Raw genomic sequence first — 17,075 nt, 5'->3', positions numbered from 1 at the left:
ATACACTAGCGGTACTTAGAAAATGAAACCACTTATATATAGCCTCCGTAATTGTCTTAATAGAACCGTAAAACACATAAGAAAATACATAAGAAATCCCTCCTAAGGTGCCTTCTAGGTTGCCTTCCAAATAGTGCTCTAAGCTGGCCGTATGTCCTGGTTACGGTCCATAAAATGAACTGTACAGCTTTTTAACGGGCCGTAAATACACCATACGGCCTTCCGACGGGCCGTAACTAAACCGTAAATGCTCCGTTAGTCTCGCTCTACCCATTCTATAACTTTTAGGTTAAGCTTATTTATATTAATTAGGGTTTTAAGAGCTTAACACGGCTTTACCTTAGTCATGGCGTCTACTAGGTTATCTCCGCTGCTAATCTATTTAACCTCCGTAATCTCACGTCATTCATAGGCCTAACGTAAGCACATTAGGTCGACCATAAGCCTCTTCTCTTATATCGTACCTAGTTTAACTAGGCAGTCGTAAAGGGACTTTAAATCAGTGCATAAAACTAGGGGTAACTACTCCAGTTATAGAATCTTCTAGACCGTTAATTTAATTGCGGCTGCTATATTAAAGCCATAAGCTAGTGTATATAGTTTAGAAGCTAGTACACTACAGGTTACTTGTTTGCACTTAATTAAAGACTAGTACAGTATATTTGCGTCCTAATTACGGTCCGTAAGTACAATTATAAAGCCAATTTATAATAATAGGTCCCTATTATTAGCAAAGGAGGCATCTATAAATGCTAGTAGGCTAAGGGAATTCAGGTCTAGTGGTATAAAAGTAAGTCCTCTTATCGCGTTATCAATTTGCCATTAAATGCGCTTATTAAGCTGCTTAACATTTTCTTCTTATAAATCTACTACCTAGGCCGCAAAGGACAAGTCATAGGCAGATTTAGGTTAGCAGACTATAGCTATATAGGCGCCTCTTACACGCTATGCGGCGTATTAGTCCTTTATATTTATAGTCTTACGGGTCTCTTTATAGGAACTAGTAAGGTCTATAGGCTTTACTATAACAGGCTTTAGGTTTTAAGCTTGGCGTTCCTAAGTCAGCTAAATTAAATTGCCCTTTTATATAATTAAGCCTCCATTAAACTTGATCGGATTCTACTTAGTTAACTACTCTCGCGGCTTTACTAAGAACTTAGCCTTTTATAGTTTAGTTTCTTTAGCGTCTGTAAAGGTCTGGTCTGCTAGGAATAGGGTATTATTTATTTAGAGTCTAACAATACCAAGGCCGTTTAATGGGCTGTATAGGAGGCAGGGGTTATAGGTTAACTATTCTATCTTAAGTTTACTAACATAGTACTGGTGGTATGTCTTAAACCAATAGTTCCTAGCTTCTAGTACTCCATATAGAGGTTTTACGACCCATAAAATTGTTCCTAGTTATAGGTTAAGCTCGCGGGGTAGTCGTATAAAGATGTCCCTACTTAGGTAGGTATTAGACTGCACATAGGCTTACGAGATATCCCGTAGGTAAAGGGCTACGGGTTTGCTTTGCTATAGTCCAGGCATAAGTGCAAGTATAATCCATTAACTAACTCGTTAAATTATAGGCGATTGCGTAAGGACTAAGTCCTTCCCTTAGTCGTTATAGGCTTATATAACAAGCCTTAATTTTTTAAAAGCTTTATTAATACCAGGGTGCTTAATTTCGTTAATAAAGCGTAAATTAAATATACGGACGCCTTGCGGAATATCTCTCTCTATTATAATCGCAAAAACACCCTTTTTAAGTAGTCCATTAATCTCTTTACGTCATAAGTCCGTAAATAGGGTTTCCTGTACTAGAACTAATATATCCGCAGGCGGAGGTTGCCTTACAGATATTGCTGCGGAGGTTAGGTAATTCTCTATTATAGGGTTCTTGGTTACAGGGTGCTTTCAGGGGCATCCTTAACCACGCTTTATAATAGGTTTAGTAGGTTTAGTAGGTTTCTAGGAGACTTCTAGGGTAGGCAAGGGTGCTTCCAGTTCATCTAATTCGGTAGTCGCTTTTAGTTCATCTAGTTCGGCGGTTGCTTTTAGTTTGTCTAGCTTAACGTCATAGGTGGTTTTGGGCCGAAAGTAGGGTTTTACAGACGTGCTTCTAAAGCTAGTTGGCCCGCTAGGGAGCTATATACAGCACGTCTCGTTTTCTACAGCTAGTAGATAATAAGGTCTAGTTCACTTGCCGCTTTTACGCCATATAAGGACTTTAGAGTTAAGCGGGAGGTCGTATACTAGGGTTATATTAGGTCTATTACGGTAATATAGGGCGCTATTAACAGCTTATTTGGCCTATAGCTTAACTATCTTAGCCATTGCCTTCCGTATTACAGCTGCTCGTTCTGTAATAAACAGGGCAGGAGGATCTAGGTTACTTATCCTTAGGTAGGCTCCATAGACTAAGAGGGTAGGTACTAGTCCGTCTAGGCCAGCGGTGTCATTGACGGCTTTTACAGCCATCTGTAGAGCCAGTTCCTTTTAGATGTTCTTACATTCGTCCGTAATAATCTAATAAGCTCTCTATAAGGCTAGGTAAGCTCGCTTAACAAGCCCAACGAACTAATACGCCTTAACTAGAACAGCTTTTATTAATATAGCCATAGCTATAGCATACTACTAGAATTCCTTACTAATAAAGTTCCTACCAGCGTCGTGGGTAATATACTCAGGAGGTCTAACGTACGTATCAATCCAGCAGGTCCGTAAAATATCCCAAGTATACTTTACGGATATATTTTACAACTAACAGGCGGCTTAGTAGCGGGTTACCTTATTAATTATATATAGTACTAGGCTGCCGTTAATATACATAATGTCTACGTATACTAAATAGTTGAAGTTAAGATCCTTATAAAGGGTAAACTTAAATCGGCCTAGAGAACGTCCGTATTTCTAGCAGTAGGAGCAGTATTTAGTTAGGTGGTTAATTGCCTTCCTATTAACGTCGTTATATCCAGAGCGTTTAAGGACTCTATACAGCTTTTCAGCTAATAGGTGGCCGAAACGGCGGTACAGGCAGTGGATTTCCGTACTGGTAAGGTAGCACGGGTTATAGTCAAAAGATTCCTAAATATACGTCCGTAAGGTCTCTCCCTATATAAGGAACGGGTATCCAAATCGTCGTATAATTGGCAGGGTAATATGCTTACTTCCTAGGGTAGTTACAGGGCTAATTAGGGTGTCCGTAATATTGTTATAGTAAACCTATAACCTATCTATATCCGCAAGATAAAGTAGGAAGGGGGTGTCTACTTTTACTACGTGGAAGTCAACTAGGCTAATTGGGGTCTTAACTATAACTAATCTAATTAATGCAGTTAAGCCAATGCCGAATTAGACGTTTACGGCCCCAGTTTACATAGTATTAATGTCCGTAGTATCATTTACGGTGGTCTTATATGCAAGGTATTGTCCGTAACCTACAGTAGACTTCTTAGAGGCACCTATATCAATCATAACGCCATAGAATTCTTTGGGGGTATAGCGTTCTATAGTAATATATACAAATAGGTCCTATTCGCGGTCCATAACATCTATAACAGGTCCAACGGGTATACTTACGGGCCAGTTTTTAGGTGCAATTGAGTGTGTAAAGGAGCGGTTAGCTAATGCGGTCATAGTATTAAAGGCTTAGCTATCCGTAAAAGGTCTAAAAGTAGTTAGGAATATCTCTAAGGTCTCTTATTCCTAAGCGTCTAAGTTAAAGTTAATTATAAGGGCTTCTATTAACTTATTAGGGGGCTCTTCTACTTCCTCTCCTTTATATTCCAAAATAAACTAGTTAATATAGCTATTAAGTCTCTTCCTAGACTTATTACGTTCTTCCTGGGTATACCTTATAAACTAATATCCTTCCTTACCGCACACAAAGCACTTCTGGCTAGTTCGTCTATAGGGGTATGCTTTTATATAGGGGTTGCTACAAGGGTTATAGGTAGGACTTAGTCGGTACGGGTGCTGCTAGCAGTAGCGGCGGTCCATAAAGTAGACGTCTAAGTCTATTTACGGATATTAAATATCCGCAATAAAGGCTTAAGTGCTGCCTGGTGGGTTTAAGACTTTATACATTATAATAGAGGAGCGTAGATTATTAATAAGGCTAGCTAAGGTGTCTGCAGGCTTATAATAGGCGTACTTACAGGGCTCTACTTCCTAGTAGGCCGTAATAAGTTTATTGTGCAGGAAGTCGTCTGTTCGAAGCTTAGCGTTAAGGCCGTGCTATAAATGCTAGAGGTCTTTAATAAGGATTTACAGACACTCTATAGTCAATTTTTCGGTATTCTTATTAATTACGGTCCGTAGCTTAGTTACATTCCATTAGGTAAGAATATTACGCTTATATTCCGGTCCTTTAAAGTAGTTATATATAGCTTCGCATAGCTTATTAAAGGGGACACCAAGGGGGTTACTTTTAAGGTTGGTATAGTAGTGGTTAAGTGCTAGGCCGCGCAGTATAGTAGAGTAGGCTTGGCTGAACTCTTGTTTAGAAATATTAGCCTTTTAGCAAAGGTCCGTAAAGATAGTTAGTTTAAAGTTAAAGTTATCGTTTTTACCGCTATACTTAGATTCGTTAGTATAGAGCTTAGCTAGATTAGCTAGTTCCTTACTATAGGTCTTTACTTAGGTGCGTTACGGATCTATAACTTATAGATCTATAGCTTACGGATATATAGCTTACGGATATATAGTTTACAGATATATAGCTTGCGGATCTATAACTTAGGTAGGTTGCGGATCTATAGCTTTATTAACGGAAGGGTTTTAGTCTATATTTTGGTTTACGGGGGTATTACGGTCTATAACTTAGGTACTAGGTATACTTTGGCCTATAAGATTAATTCCGAAACTGCTTAGGTTTATAGAACGAGTTTAGTTAAGTGGGTTAGGTATAAGGCTAGCGATTATATTAAGTTTAGAAGAAGTAAAAAGTTCCTTAGTTTCTTAGAACTGGTCTAGGATTTCCTCTTTAGTCTATTCCGTTTAGTCCTTTTTATATATTATATTGTATAAGGACTATACAACAGTAACTTATTTATTCCTTTTAACCTATACACCTTAGTTATATAAGAGGGTCCGTAGGTTACGGATAGTAATAGGGTTACATGCTTTAAAGATAGCTTCCGTAAAGTCCGCGAAGTCTTCCTAGTATTGCTCCTATAGGTCAACGTTTATAAGCTTAAAATATTCATATTTAAGAACTTTAAATTTAATGTAGTTATTGACGTTAGGTATAGACGTAAGGTCGACTCCCTACCTCCACTTTTCTTAACCTTTATCAACTTGCTTTCTTAGGTCTGCTATACTCTATTGTGTAGTATAGTATATAGTGGGTAGGAGGGGTCTTATAGTGGTCCGTAAAGGTAATTAATGGGTCCGTAACGGTTTATAAAAGGGTAAGAGGTCTCTATAAGGGGTCTAAAAAGAGGTCGGGGGAGGTATAGTAGGAATAGGGGTTCAAGGTTTAGGGGTAAGGGTTCTATACAGGTCTATATTCGCGTCTATTATACTTCCGGTAAACCGTACTAAGACTTAAATAAGTATACAAAGTTAGAGATAAGTCCGTAATCCCCAACTTCTAACCTTCTAGTAGGTCGTACTAGGAGTCTAAACAGGTAGTCGCTATCAAGTATCGCTTGGGGGAGGTATCGAGTGATTGCTGATCTATACGCGCTCACTAATCAGTGTTCGTACTAACTTAATAGCACAAGTAAGTTATATCCAGGGGCACGAAATACGTGTAGTATTATATGCTCGTTTGGATAGTAACTGTTAATTATATGAAGCAGACTACGTAGTCTATATACTGATGCGCCTCCCCCCTAATTAGTTAGTGCTTTAAAAGTGCACCAGACGCGTAAGCGGGTGGTTAGTGCACCAAACGCGTAAGCACGCGGTTGGTACGACAGGTGCTGTAATTATACAACTATATTAAGGAAACTATTTATCTTAAGCTTCTTTATTATGTATCTTTTACTACTTAGTTACGCCTTAATATCTAAATCTAGCTATATCTAGATGAGGATATGGTTTAAGGTAAGTGCCTATTCTTCTTTAGGGTTATATCTTTTAAGTCTCTAGTATAGGCCTTCGTCTATAAATATAAGGTTAATTATACTTCTAGAGGTTTCTTATTGCTATATAGTTACTCCTAGGGGGGTGGCTAACTTAAGGCCCTAGGTGTCTATAGCTCTTAATAGGCACTCTACCTATTAATTAGCAGTAATATAGATACCCCCCTACCACGGGTGGTAGAGGTTTATGTCTCCTAGTAGAATGGACTCTATACCTTTGGTTTTTAGTAAGCTTATTACTAATATAATATTCTTTATTTATAGGACCCCTTTAACCCTAGGGTTATATATATTAATAATTTATACCGGTCCCCTATATATCTAGATTGTTATAACTATAATATCTAGGTTAACTACCTGCTATAACTATAAGGATAGGCTGATAGCCTTGCTAATTATAAAGCATACGTATATGGCTGCTTTTGGTTCGTATAGGAGCTGGAATCCTTAGGGGTAGTATATTAATTATATGTAGGTATTATAGTACGGCTCTTATATAGTAAGGATATAGTATTTCTCTAGGTCTAGACTGTTTAGTAAAGGCCTTGTAAGACGGTGGTTTATATTGCTGTAGTTATACTATATAATAGATAGGTGGCGGACCCCTAGTAAGGGTCCTTTGCCTCTCCTTTATTCCTTACTTCTTCTGTTTTTATTTTCTCTAGGATATTTAGAACTTCTATCTCTTGTGTTTATACCCTAGTTACTACTTATTTTATATAGAGCTTTTTATTTCTATATTTTGTGTTTCTACTAGCGCTTCTATATCTAAATCTGTTATTATCTCTAGTTTTTCCCCTATTCTTACTAGCTAGCTATATGCCCTTTATAGGTTGGCTATAAATATTATATTTGCCGCATTAAATCTAATTTTTAATTATTCTAGTTTTAAGCTTGCTGTAGCTGTCTATAAGGGTCTTTCTACTAAGCATCCTCTCCCTTATATCCCCTATAACTCTTATATCCCTATATAGTCTAGTAATATTATACGGCGCCGCTTCTAGCCTATTAAGGCTTAGGATGGCTGGCCTAGCCCCCTAATACTAAAGGTAGGAAACGCTAGAAAGGCATCTATGTCCCCCTAGCTTATTGCCTATTGTTTCCATTTATATAACCTAGCGTGTAGTTATTCCCGTAGCTGTTAAGCCCTTACCTTCCGCCTCCTATATTTAATGTAGTCTTCTCTCTCCTACGCCTTATATGTGCTTTGGTGGCAGTTTACGCATTTTATTTAGTCTTAATTTAAGTAGTGTCTTATATTATGGGGGCCTGTATAGTAGCTATATCATACTTATACTGCGCATATAGATTAAGTATATCCCTATTATACGCAGCGGTAGCATCGTTTTAGGCGTAGTCTATAGTTATAAAGCCTTGCGTTGTATATAAGGCTATTTATAATTATTCCTTTTTAGATAAGGAGTTTTTGCATTCCTAGTATATATATGCTGACGATAAGGGAGCTATATATTTAACTGGCGTTTTCCTAGCAAATCTCTAGCGACCCTTATATCCTCTTATTATTCTTATTATTTACTTAGTTTATATTTTCCTATTAAAGCTATTAGATTTAGGTAATCTTAAGGCCTAGTATAAGGCGTTCTATATATTTTACTATCTCTTATATAGTTACTATATTGTCCGCCTAGCGTCCCTTTTCTACCCTAAGGCTTATAGGAACCGCTAGGACTTTAACTAGGTAGTCTTTATAGAGCACTTTTATGCTAATATATTCTCCTAGCCTATCCCCTACCCTTACGGCTTATTCCTTTGCCTATTAGTCCTTTAAGGTAACTTTAATATCTCCACTCCTAAGGTATTGGACTATAACTGCGTTATAGACCTCTTTATAAATCTTTATAAGGACTTCTATTTCTAATTATCCCCTAAGCCCCTTTACTTTTTCTATATTTAGTTATATTATAATTATATACCCAGTTATTATCTTAAGGGGGGTAGGTTCCCTATACTATAAAAGCGTAGTTATAGCGGCCTAGGTACAGTTTACCGGTAAGGGGGGTTTTTATTTATTTTTAATTTTACTTAGCCGTTAGAGGATTTAATTAAGGGTTTACTAGAGGGGCGCCTAAGGTTCGCTAGACTAGCGGAGCCATTCTGCTAGCTATATTAGTTTATTATAGCTAATAGTTACTCCCCTATAATTCTAGATACTAGACGCGTCTAGTAGGCTTTATATTTTATTAGATGCCTTCTTAATAGAGGTATTTCCGCTTTATAGTGTGGTATTTACCCGTCTTTATTATAGAGGGCCGTTATTAGGCGTAGATCTGGTAGTTACGCGCGAGTACGAGCCACCGTCGGTTGACGTGTGCCTCCCCTACGATGTATGCATCTTAGGGGGATTCTCTAGGTGTTTTTCAGGGTTCTTTTTGGTTGGTTTTGGTCTTTTTAGGCTAGGTGCAGCAAGAGCTCCTCTCTACTTAACCTATATAGCTAGTATTTAAAACTATATTATATACTTAATTACTAAGGTTTATTATATTAGGTTTTAGAACTTTTATTTTACTATAGTTGTTATTTCTAGGTCTGTAAATATTTATATAAATTAGTTTATAAATCCATTCTAGCTTAAAAAATATATACTTAAATTTTAGGTTAGTAGTTATATCTTTATACTCTTATATCTTAATAAGGTAAGGTTTAAACTACTTAAGTACTCTTCCTATTAGGAATAGTCCCGCGTAAACTACTTAGTCTATTAGCGTAGCGAGCTTTATATCTTTCTATATTACTTTAAAACGTATTTATACTAAAAACCCCTTAAATTTTAACTTTTCTTCTAAAAATCGTTTAACTGATAATAACTTAACCTTTACTGCTCTAATTCCATTAATTTATTTTTTAAGTATTTAATTATTATCTATTAATTCGTTAACCATTTCTTATAATTAACCTACCGTAATAAGCTGTAAGTTAGTATCCCCGCTTATTTCTAAAGTAGTTACTATTATTAACGGCGTTATAACTAGTGCTTTTAGTAGTATATTGCTTAACTTATTAATACTATAACTAAGTAGTAAATATATAATAAAGCCTTATAGAAGATACTACGGTGGACTTATTATTAGGCTAGGTATATAGGTAATAAATAAGTTAACAACGTTAATATAATTAGCTATATAACTTAGCTACCTCTTATTTTATTACTTAATTAATTCTAGCGCCTTTTATACTATCTTAACTAATCTATTTATATCTCTTTTTAGTAGTTTTACTACTACTAATATAAGGTCTATAATACTATTCCCCTCCTTTATCTTTATTCTTAAAAATATTTCCTATCTTTAAGTTATCTATTAAAGGTATAGCATTTCTATCTTTAATTTAATAACCTTTATTATTTCTAATACCTTTTATTAGATCTTTTATATTTAACTATTATAATTAGCTAATAACTGTAATTCTTTTATTTAATAATACTAAACCTTAATAAAGGCTAGAGATAGTTTACTCTATAGTTTTTTAGCCGCTTTTAATATATACGACCCTATAAGAAATTAGATAAGGCACTAAATAAGTATAAAGAATATTAAAACGTGTATATTTAGCGTTGGAGATAGATTAAATATTATAAGATAACCGCATATTTGCTTATATATACTTAGTATATAAAGAATATTAGCAACTAAATAGAGAAGCTCTATATAAGGCTCTATACGAGGTTCTGCTCGAAGCTCTATTAAAGCTCTGCTCATAGCTCTGCACGAGGCTCTGTGCAAAACTTTATACTTAAGAAAGCTGGCCTACAGCGCGATAGAGGTATATGATTTGCGAAGCAGATCCATACCTGCTCTTATGTATAAATAAAAATAATTAATTACTATAAACTAGAAGTATTAGCTAAAAGCAACAGCGAAGCATTACTACGGCCGTTAGGTATTTTCTTGCCGATTTGTCTCTTGGCCCTGCTCTTCTACCCTCGGCGTCGTTGTACTAGGGGTCGTTCTCGTCGGGCTCAAACTCTCGCTGCCCCTCGCTCCCCCCGCAGCGGTAGTAATGTCCATGTTCTCATCTACATCCCCTGGACTCAGAACCCTGGGGCTCATAGCCATTGGACTCATGCTCCCGCTCCCCCTCGCTCGTGTTATACGTGGCCTCGCCTGGCCTTCCGTCACTGGTGTCACTTGCCCGGGACTTTCTGCTCCTGGCGTCATGGCACCAGGTGTCATGGCTGAAGGAGACATGCTGCCGCTCGCACGTGCTCGCCGCACCACGGGCTCGAAATGTTGCCCCTCAACGATGAAGCCGCTGTCATCGCCATGTAATTCATGCACGGGTGGATCGCCTAGGCTTTGCTCGGCTTCTCCTCTAGCTTCTCTCCTCCTTCTGCTAAGATTCACGTCGAAATATTCATGCACACTGCTTCTCTGCCCCGGGCTCGTTGATGAAGGCTGGGATTCCAGTTCCGGTACCTCTGGCGGGCTTTCGAGTTCTTGCAACGGAATCTCTAGAATAGGGGCCGGTGGGAACTTCTCAGTGCCAGTGACTGGGTCCCAATAACCTCCGTTGGACGAAAAGCGTGGCGGTGGTGAGCCCGGCGGGTTAGAGGCAAGTTCACTAATTCGCCGTTCCTTGACTTGTTCACCAGCGGTTAGAGTATCGATCGCGTATTTCTTTAGGAGCTCATTTTGCTTTTGCTTGTGTCGCCAGACGAAGTAGCAGATAATGCCGATAATGAGAAGAATGGCTACGGCAGCGCCGATCGCTATGCCCGCTATTACGCCGGCGCCTAGGCTAGAAGGTTTTTTGGGCAATGGTGTAGATGAGCCGGAAGGCTGAGGCGACGGAAAGGCATTGGAGTATATTGGCACGAGGTGAGAACTTGGCATCGGATTAGAAAAGGTGGCAGGAGCCACTGTGAAAGTGAAATTTTCGTAGTTAACGATAAGGTAAGTCTCTTGGAGGAAAGCACGACCAAGGATGTAAGGGCCCGGTGAGCGCTTGATGGGAAAGTAGCGTCGTGAGCTGTTAGTGAATATGGGAAAACCCATCTGGAGATCGAACGCGGCGTAGGGTAATACGATGGAGGTTGCGTCTGAGCCGGAAGCAGCGGTAGCTCCAATTGTGAAAGAGACAGTGGCATTTTGTTGCTGATTGTGCGCGTGCGAAGTGTCGTTGACCAGATATAACTCGGTGTCGTTATCCCAGGTAAGCTGGAATCTGTCCGCGAATTTATCGCATACGGATTGCGGAAGCCATAGATAAGGAAGCGTTGAGTCAATCAATGCTAGAAATCCGGACGAGGTCATTGAGTATTGATTCGAGTCAACGCTAGGCTCTGGTATGACCAGAATTGATTGCACGCCAGCAATAAGGGAGCTATTGCTATTGCCAGGCATTGGTATAGTTATGCCAGTCCTACATCGTGACTGATCGTAGCCACCAAAGACGAGATTCCCTGGAACACCACTGTTTCGATATTGAGCGCCGGCTGTATATCCATAGGACAAACTCGGGATCAAACTGTTGCCGCTGTAATCAGCCAAAAATGTGGAGTATGGTTTATTTGCGAGAGTGAAGGCAGTATCTGAGAGGCCGAAGCTGCCCATGAAGAAATCTTCCGTGTTTATGCCAGCCACTAATATTGACCCAAACTGTGGGCTAAATTTCGAATCAATGCCTAGGCCTACCGTGGTAAGACCGTACGAGCCGTTCGGGTTACTCTCAGGCGTATACTGTAGATCTTGGAGAATGGGCGGCTGTTGAAGACTGTAGAGTCCAAGTTGGGTCCAATTCTGGGTTTTCTGGGAATCAAAGCCTAGGCTCTGTTTGCTGTCGAAGATTTGGACTCCGCGATGCTCTGCACAAGTGCTTTGGTCAGGCTCAGTGCACCAGGAAGCTTCCAGCGGTATCCAGACCATCTGGCCACTAGTGGAGATGTGAACCTTGAAGTTTTGGCCGGTTGTCCCAGCATCACTACCGTTTGACCCATTGTCGCCGATGTTGATTACGAAAGTAGACCACGACCCATCGTTTCCATCGAACGTTCCGCTGGGCGGAAAGAGGTAGGGCGCTGGGATAGTCGTGTTTTCGGCCCGCCTGTTCAGCGCCATGGTGGGCAGATTGTCATCGCGGGCGCTCAAGGAAAGTGAGGTGCGCAGCCTGATGTAATTAGTCATTGCTTTGGGAGAGATGGAACGTCTCAGGCTAGCTGTCAAGGACATGGCGAATGGAGGAAACGTACTTTTCGAAGAGCTGTGCGGCAGCCTGAGGTTACAGCTGTATTCGGGCTTGACGGAAGACTTGCGAGACCTTTCAATGACTAGTCGGTAGGAAGCTCGGCACTGGAAGCTACGAAGCCTGCAACAGAAGATGACATGTGCGGAACAGCGGTATAAGGTGGAGTTAGGCTGAAGATTGATTTCAGAAGAGGAAAGTTGAACATGCGACAGAGGTGAAAGGATACATGCATAAATGACGATCGTAGATTATAACGAGGCAGAGCACAAGAGACGAGGAAGAGATGAGAGCAGCTTGGACGATGTGGTGCCATGCATAGTCCAGAACCAGCGATCACATGGGCTAAATGCCGAAGCCGATAGGAATTATTGGCTAACAAAATTACATTAGATGCATCGCTGAGTACTAGCAGCGTGATGGTGGTGGCAGGGCCTGAGATGGCTGCAGGTGGGGTGTGGGGGACTGCAGATGGGGCCAATGGCAACGGCGTTGGCCAACGACAGGCTCGTCCTATTACAAGGGGGCAACCTGAGCAGGTCACTCGCCCTCCCTGCAAGCTTTGATGACATTATAGTAATATCCTGGGAAAATAGTAAGTACACGGCTATAATGCCACCAGAACTTGCGAGTGGCCCGCTCAGGTTGCCCCCTTGTACGATCAAGCGAACCGGGCCGCCTTCCTATCTGCAAGGCTGAAGGATTCTTCCCGCGGCCGGTTCTGCTATTCGTGCGAATTGCTGGTTACCCAACCTGCCCAACCTGACTGGGCCCGTCGCAGGGTCCAGAGCCTTGGCCCCAATCTATTTTAATCTGCGATTCCAGGCCCAGTCCGCGCTGCTAGTCGGCTTCCGGCGATTGACCAGCTGAAAGCTTAACCCTCAACACCCCAGCGCAGGCCGTGCAGCCCACCGACCGCTCCCAACGCCAAGCAAGCGGGGTCGTTTTCTACATCGGGCGCCGCTAGTCGCCTGCTAGCTAGCCTCTCGCCTGTCTTTTGCACAAGTTATAGCCTGCCCCAATACGACATTGATTGAAATGGCACACTGGGGCTTTACTGGCGCAGGCACTTGCCTTCAGCCTTCGCAGGCTCTTGCTGCGGTGCACCTGTTCAAATACTCTGGCCCTGCTGCCCCAACATGCGTGCCAGAAGCCCCACAGATTCCCATCGTTTAGTAAGTCATCTCTTGCATCATGTTGTCCGCTCTTCAGCCTTGCGCTTTCTAGGCACTGCTAAAATCCCCGAGTCGCTACCGTTCATTTTATGCTTTTCACGCGGTGTAACGGCAAGGATAAACGCCTGCTCAGCATTGGCGGCTGGCCCGCTTAGATCCATTCTTGGTCTTGATCTTGTGTCACGTGTAACGCTCTCGTGCATCCCTTCTTGTGCGATTCATCCTTCTCTAGAATGCTTGACGTTGTGCCCCTCGGCGTACATTTCGCATTCGTCTCATGCTGTCTGCTAGGAAATGGTCTATTGGTGTTGCTTGAATAATGCCTTGAACTTTCCTCGAGAACTTGTCTGAACGTCGTGCACAATCGTCTCAGGACTTTTTTGCTGCGTTCGAGAGCCCATCGCTGACGAGCATGACACGCAGATCTAAGCCCGTTCGGCCGCTCGTTCAGCCTACATAGGCATTCGCCCGTTCAAAATGCGTTACATCCTCTCTGTAGTTGCATTCGTTGGTGGGGTTGCTTGTCAGAACGGAACCTTGCAAAGTCTTGTCGGCAAGAAAACAAGCCCTTCGACGTGGGGTCCTTCATCAACCTCGCCTCCCGAAGAATCCTATAGCTGCGCGGCCCAAACAATTTATGATACTGTCACGTGCTATGAGACAACCACTTCCACAGAGACTTGTTTCGCAACAGTCACTTCCACTACAACTGATTACCTGTGGAATACCACAACGACTACGTGCTTCGAGACTATCACTGAGTGGAATACGACTACAGACTACAGAACTAGCTGGTATACTACAGTATCTACCGAAACTGACATCTACTGGAAAACAACTATTTCGACCGAGATTGATACGGCATGGTACACTACAGAACGGAATATCACCCGCATTACCGAGGTACCAGTCCCTACGACCGTCGACATCACTCGCACATCGATAGAGACGGATTTCGTCACTCGAATCTCTCTCAGCTTGATAACTCTTACCACAACATTTACGCAGAACTTTACATTCACAACCACGGCGTCAGGGTCAGTTATCACTGTTACTTCACCCTCATTAATCACTACTACAACTACATCCACTTTGACAAGCCTCGTTACTGTACCTACGACCAAGGTCATCACAACTCCCGGACCAACCTCTCTTATCACTCAGACTTTCGCTAGCCTTGTAACCCTAACGACTACAACTACACGAGATGTTACCTTCACAACAACGGTTTCGGGGTCAGTGATCACGGTCACCACGGCTACTTCTGTCCCCACGACTATAGTGTTGACCGTGACTAGCCTGGTCACTACTCCTGGACCGACTCAAACTCGTCTGATTCCATCTCCAGTTACCGAGCTGGTCACAATTACAACCCCGGTAACGAGCGTTATAACAACTCCAGGACCTACCTCCTTTATCACTCAGACTTTCGTTAGCCTTGTAACCTTGACGACCACAACCACGCGAGATGTTACCTTCACAACAACGGTTTCGGGGTCAGTGATTACGGTCACCACGACTACTTCTGTCCCCACGACTATAGTGTCGACCGTGACTAGCCTGGTCACTACTCCTGGACCAACTCAAACTCGTGTGATTCCATCTCCAGTTACCGAGCTGGTCACAATTACAACTCCAGGACCTGCCTCCTTTATCACTCAGACTTTCGTTAGCCTTGTAACCTTGACGACCACAACCACGCGAGATGTTACCTTCACAACAACGNTTTCGGGGTCAGTGATNACGGTCACCACGNCTACTTCTGTCCCCACGACTATAGTGTCGACCGTGACTAGCCTGGTCACTACTCCTGGACCAACTCAAACTCGTGTGATTCCATCTCCAGTTACCGAGCTAGTCACAATTACAACTCCGGTAACGAGCGTTATAACGACTCCAGGACCTACCTCCTTTATCACTCAGATCAGCCTTGTTACGATCACAGTAACTCAAACTCTGCCTGCGTCAACTTTATCCTTTACGACGACAGTTACACAGTCTGGAACAACTCAAACTATCATAAGCACTTCGGTTGTACCACCTAGCACTAGCACTTTCTTGTCAACCATCACGTCAACTATAACGGTCCTATCGATCCAGCCTACCCAGGTTACAGTTGTGTCCATCGAAACGACTCCTGTTACTGTTGTGTCAACTGAGACATTGCCACCCTCGCTTTTGTGTGGTAGTGCTTGCCAGCTTGACGTAACAGGTACCATTGTTACATTCCCAGGCCAGATTACAACTGTTACACAGCACATTCCTGCCACTAGCGTCGATGTCTACGTCATTAGTCATCCAGGTGATGGAAATAGTACAAGTACTTCCACTACCATTCTTACCACAGTACCGCCCGCGGCACCGGTTACATGGGTATACGAGGGAGTAACTCTGTACGTTCATACCTTCCTATTGCTCAAGTTTAGCTAATAGTACTAGGACATATCCAACTACCTACGTAGCCTACGAAGGTTTCAACCACATTTTCGCCGTGCCATCCGGTAGTGAATGCGTTGCCACCACTGAGGAGGTCCGCTTACCTTCACCAACGAATCATTCTCCATTAATCTTCCCTCAAGCCAGCATCACTATACCGGGACTCCCACCTGTCGCTCTGATAAGCTACTTGGATACACTCCCCACTGTGACTGAACAGTTGTCCGGAACGATTGCATCTTACTGTGACCCAATTGTCGGAGGTACTGTGACACCAAAGACTGTAAACCAAAATGATAACCAGCCCACAACGGTTTCACTGCTAGACGGAAACTCGGCTACGACCTCAACGCGTTTCATCGTAGCAGCCATTGATACAGCCCCCCCGCCGTCCTCAGGTGCGCCGCCGGTACAACAGACGTCCAGCCCACCCCTCCCTAGTAATACTGGAGTTGCGCCTGCTAGCAGCTCTGCTGCGCCACGGCCAAGCTCCGTCCCGCCCGTGAGCAATAATCCTCCGCCTGCTTCATCCGCTCCAGGTAGCAGTATTGCACCAAGCATAGCTCCTGCAAGCAGTGCTGCTGCTTCAAATCTTCAGAGTCCGTCTCTTGGGCCGGCACAGAGCTCAACTACTGTTGGAACAGGAACGTCCTCGCCGCCACCGACGCCAGCATCTAGTTCAGCTTTACCGTCGCAGGTCACGGTTGCTGCTGCACACCAACGTGCGAATATGCAATACGTCGGCCTGGAACATTGGCTCATCGGAGCGGCTGGGATTGGGCTCGGATGGTTGTGAATTTTTTGATAATGCTTTTGGGTTCAGAAGCATGCGAGAATGGTGTTTTGATGGTAATGTTTGATGTGTAAGTGTAATGGACTTTACGTAATCTGATCGGACGAATGCTAAAGGAGGAGTGATAATAATACGATGTACATGACGCTCTTTTGATAGTATGATTGTAAAACTGGAAGATATTAGAATGAGATTTTAACAGGTTGAATTTGCCTTACTGCAGTTAGTTGTACCGCTCTCCAATCGTGTCGATGCAAATAGCCTGCAATTGCTACTTACTACTCCCCTTTTTAAGTAGGAAGTAGAGCCAATCCAAGCCTGCTAAAACATATTTAGGTGTAAACAAGTCAAATGCACGTGATATTCTAACCTGAAGTGGAAGGATTTAAGTTTAAGTAG

General features: G+C 42.2%; 2 protein-coding genes across 2 annotated transcripts; one reads left to right on the top strand and one right to left on the bottom strand.

Annotated features, from left to right (window-relative positions):
• Positions 1-9,644: 9,644 nt before the first annotated feature.
• K441DRAFT_611150 (acid protease) lies at positions 9,645-12,579 on the bottom strand. Its single transcript, XM_067645562.1, has 2 exons — positions 12,280-12,579; positions 9,645-12,197 (listed from the first exon to the last, which is right to left on the bottom strand). Exon 2 carries the CDS (start codon positions 12,146-12,148, stop codon positions 9,968-9,970), a length of 2,181 nt encoding a protein of 726 aa, XP_067504097.1. The 5' UTR covers positions 12,149-12,197; positions 12,280-12,579; the 3' UTR covers positions 9,645-9,967.
• A 1,345-nt stretch (positions 12,580-13,924) lies between these two features.
• K441DRAFT_677437 (uncharacterized protein) lies at positions 13,925-16,679 on the top strand (the record flags this gene model as incomplete). Its single annotated transcript, XM_067651066.1, has 2 exons — positions 13,925-15,840; positions 15,887-16,679. 2 exons carry the CDS (start codon positions 13,925-13,927, stop codon positions 16,677-16,679), a joined length of 2,709 nt encoding a protein of 902 aa, XP_067504096.1.
• Positions 16,680-17,075: the final 396 nt, after the last annotated feature.

This window comes from Cenococcum geophilum (assembly GCF_001692895.1).
Source record: "Cenococcum geophilum 1.58 unplaced genomic scaffold K441scaffold_21, whole genome shotgun sequence".
Lineage (NCBI taxonomy): Eukaryota > Fungi > Ascomycota > Dothideomycetes > Gloniales > Gloniaceae > Cenococcum > Cenococcum geophilum.
The sequence above is the reverse complement of the archived record's forward strand: the minus strand, read 5'-3'. Positions and strand labels throughout refer to the sequence as shown.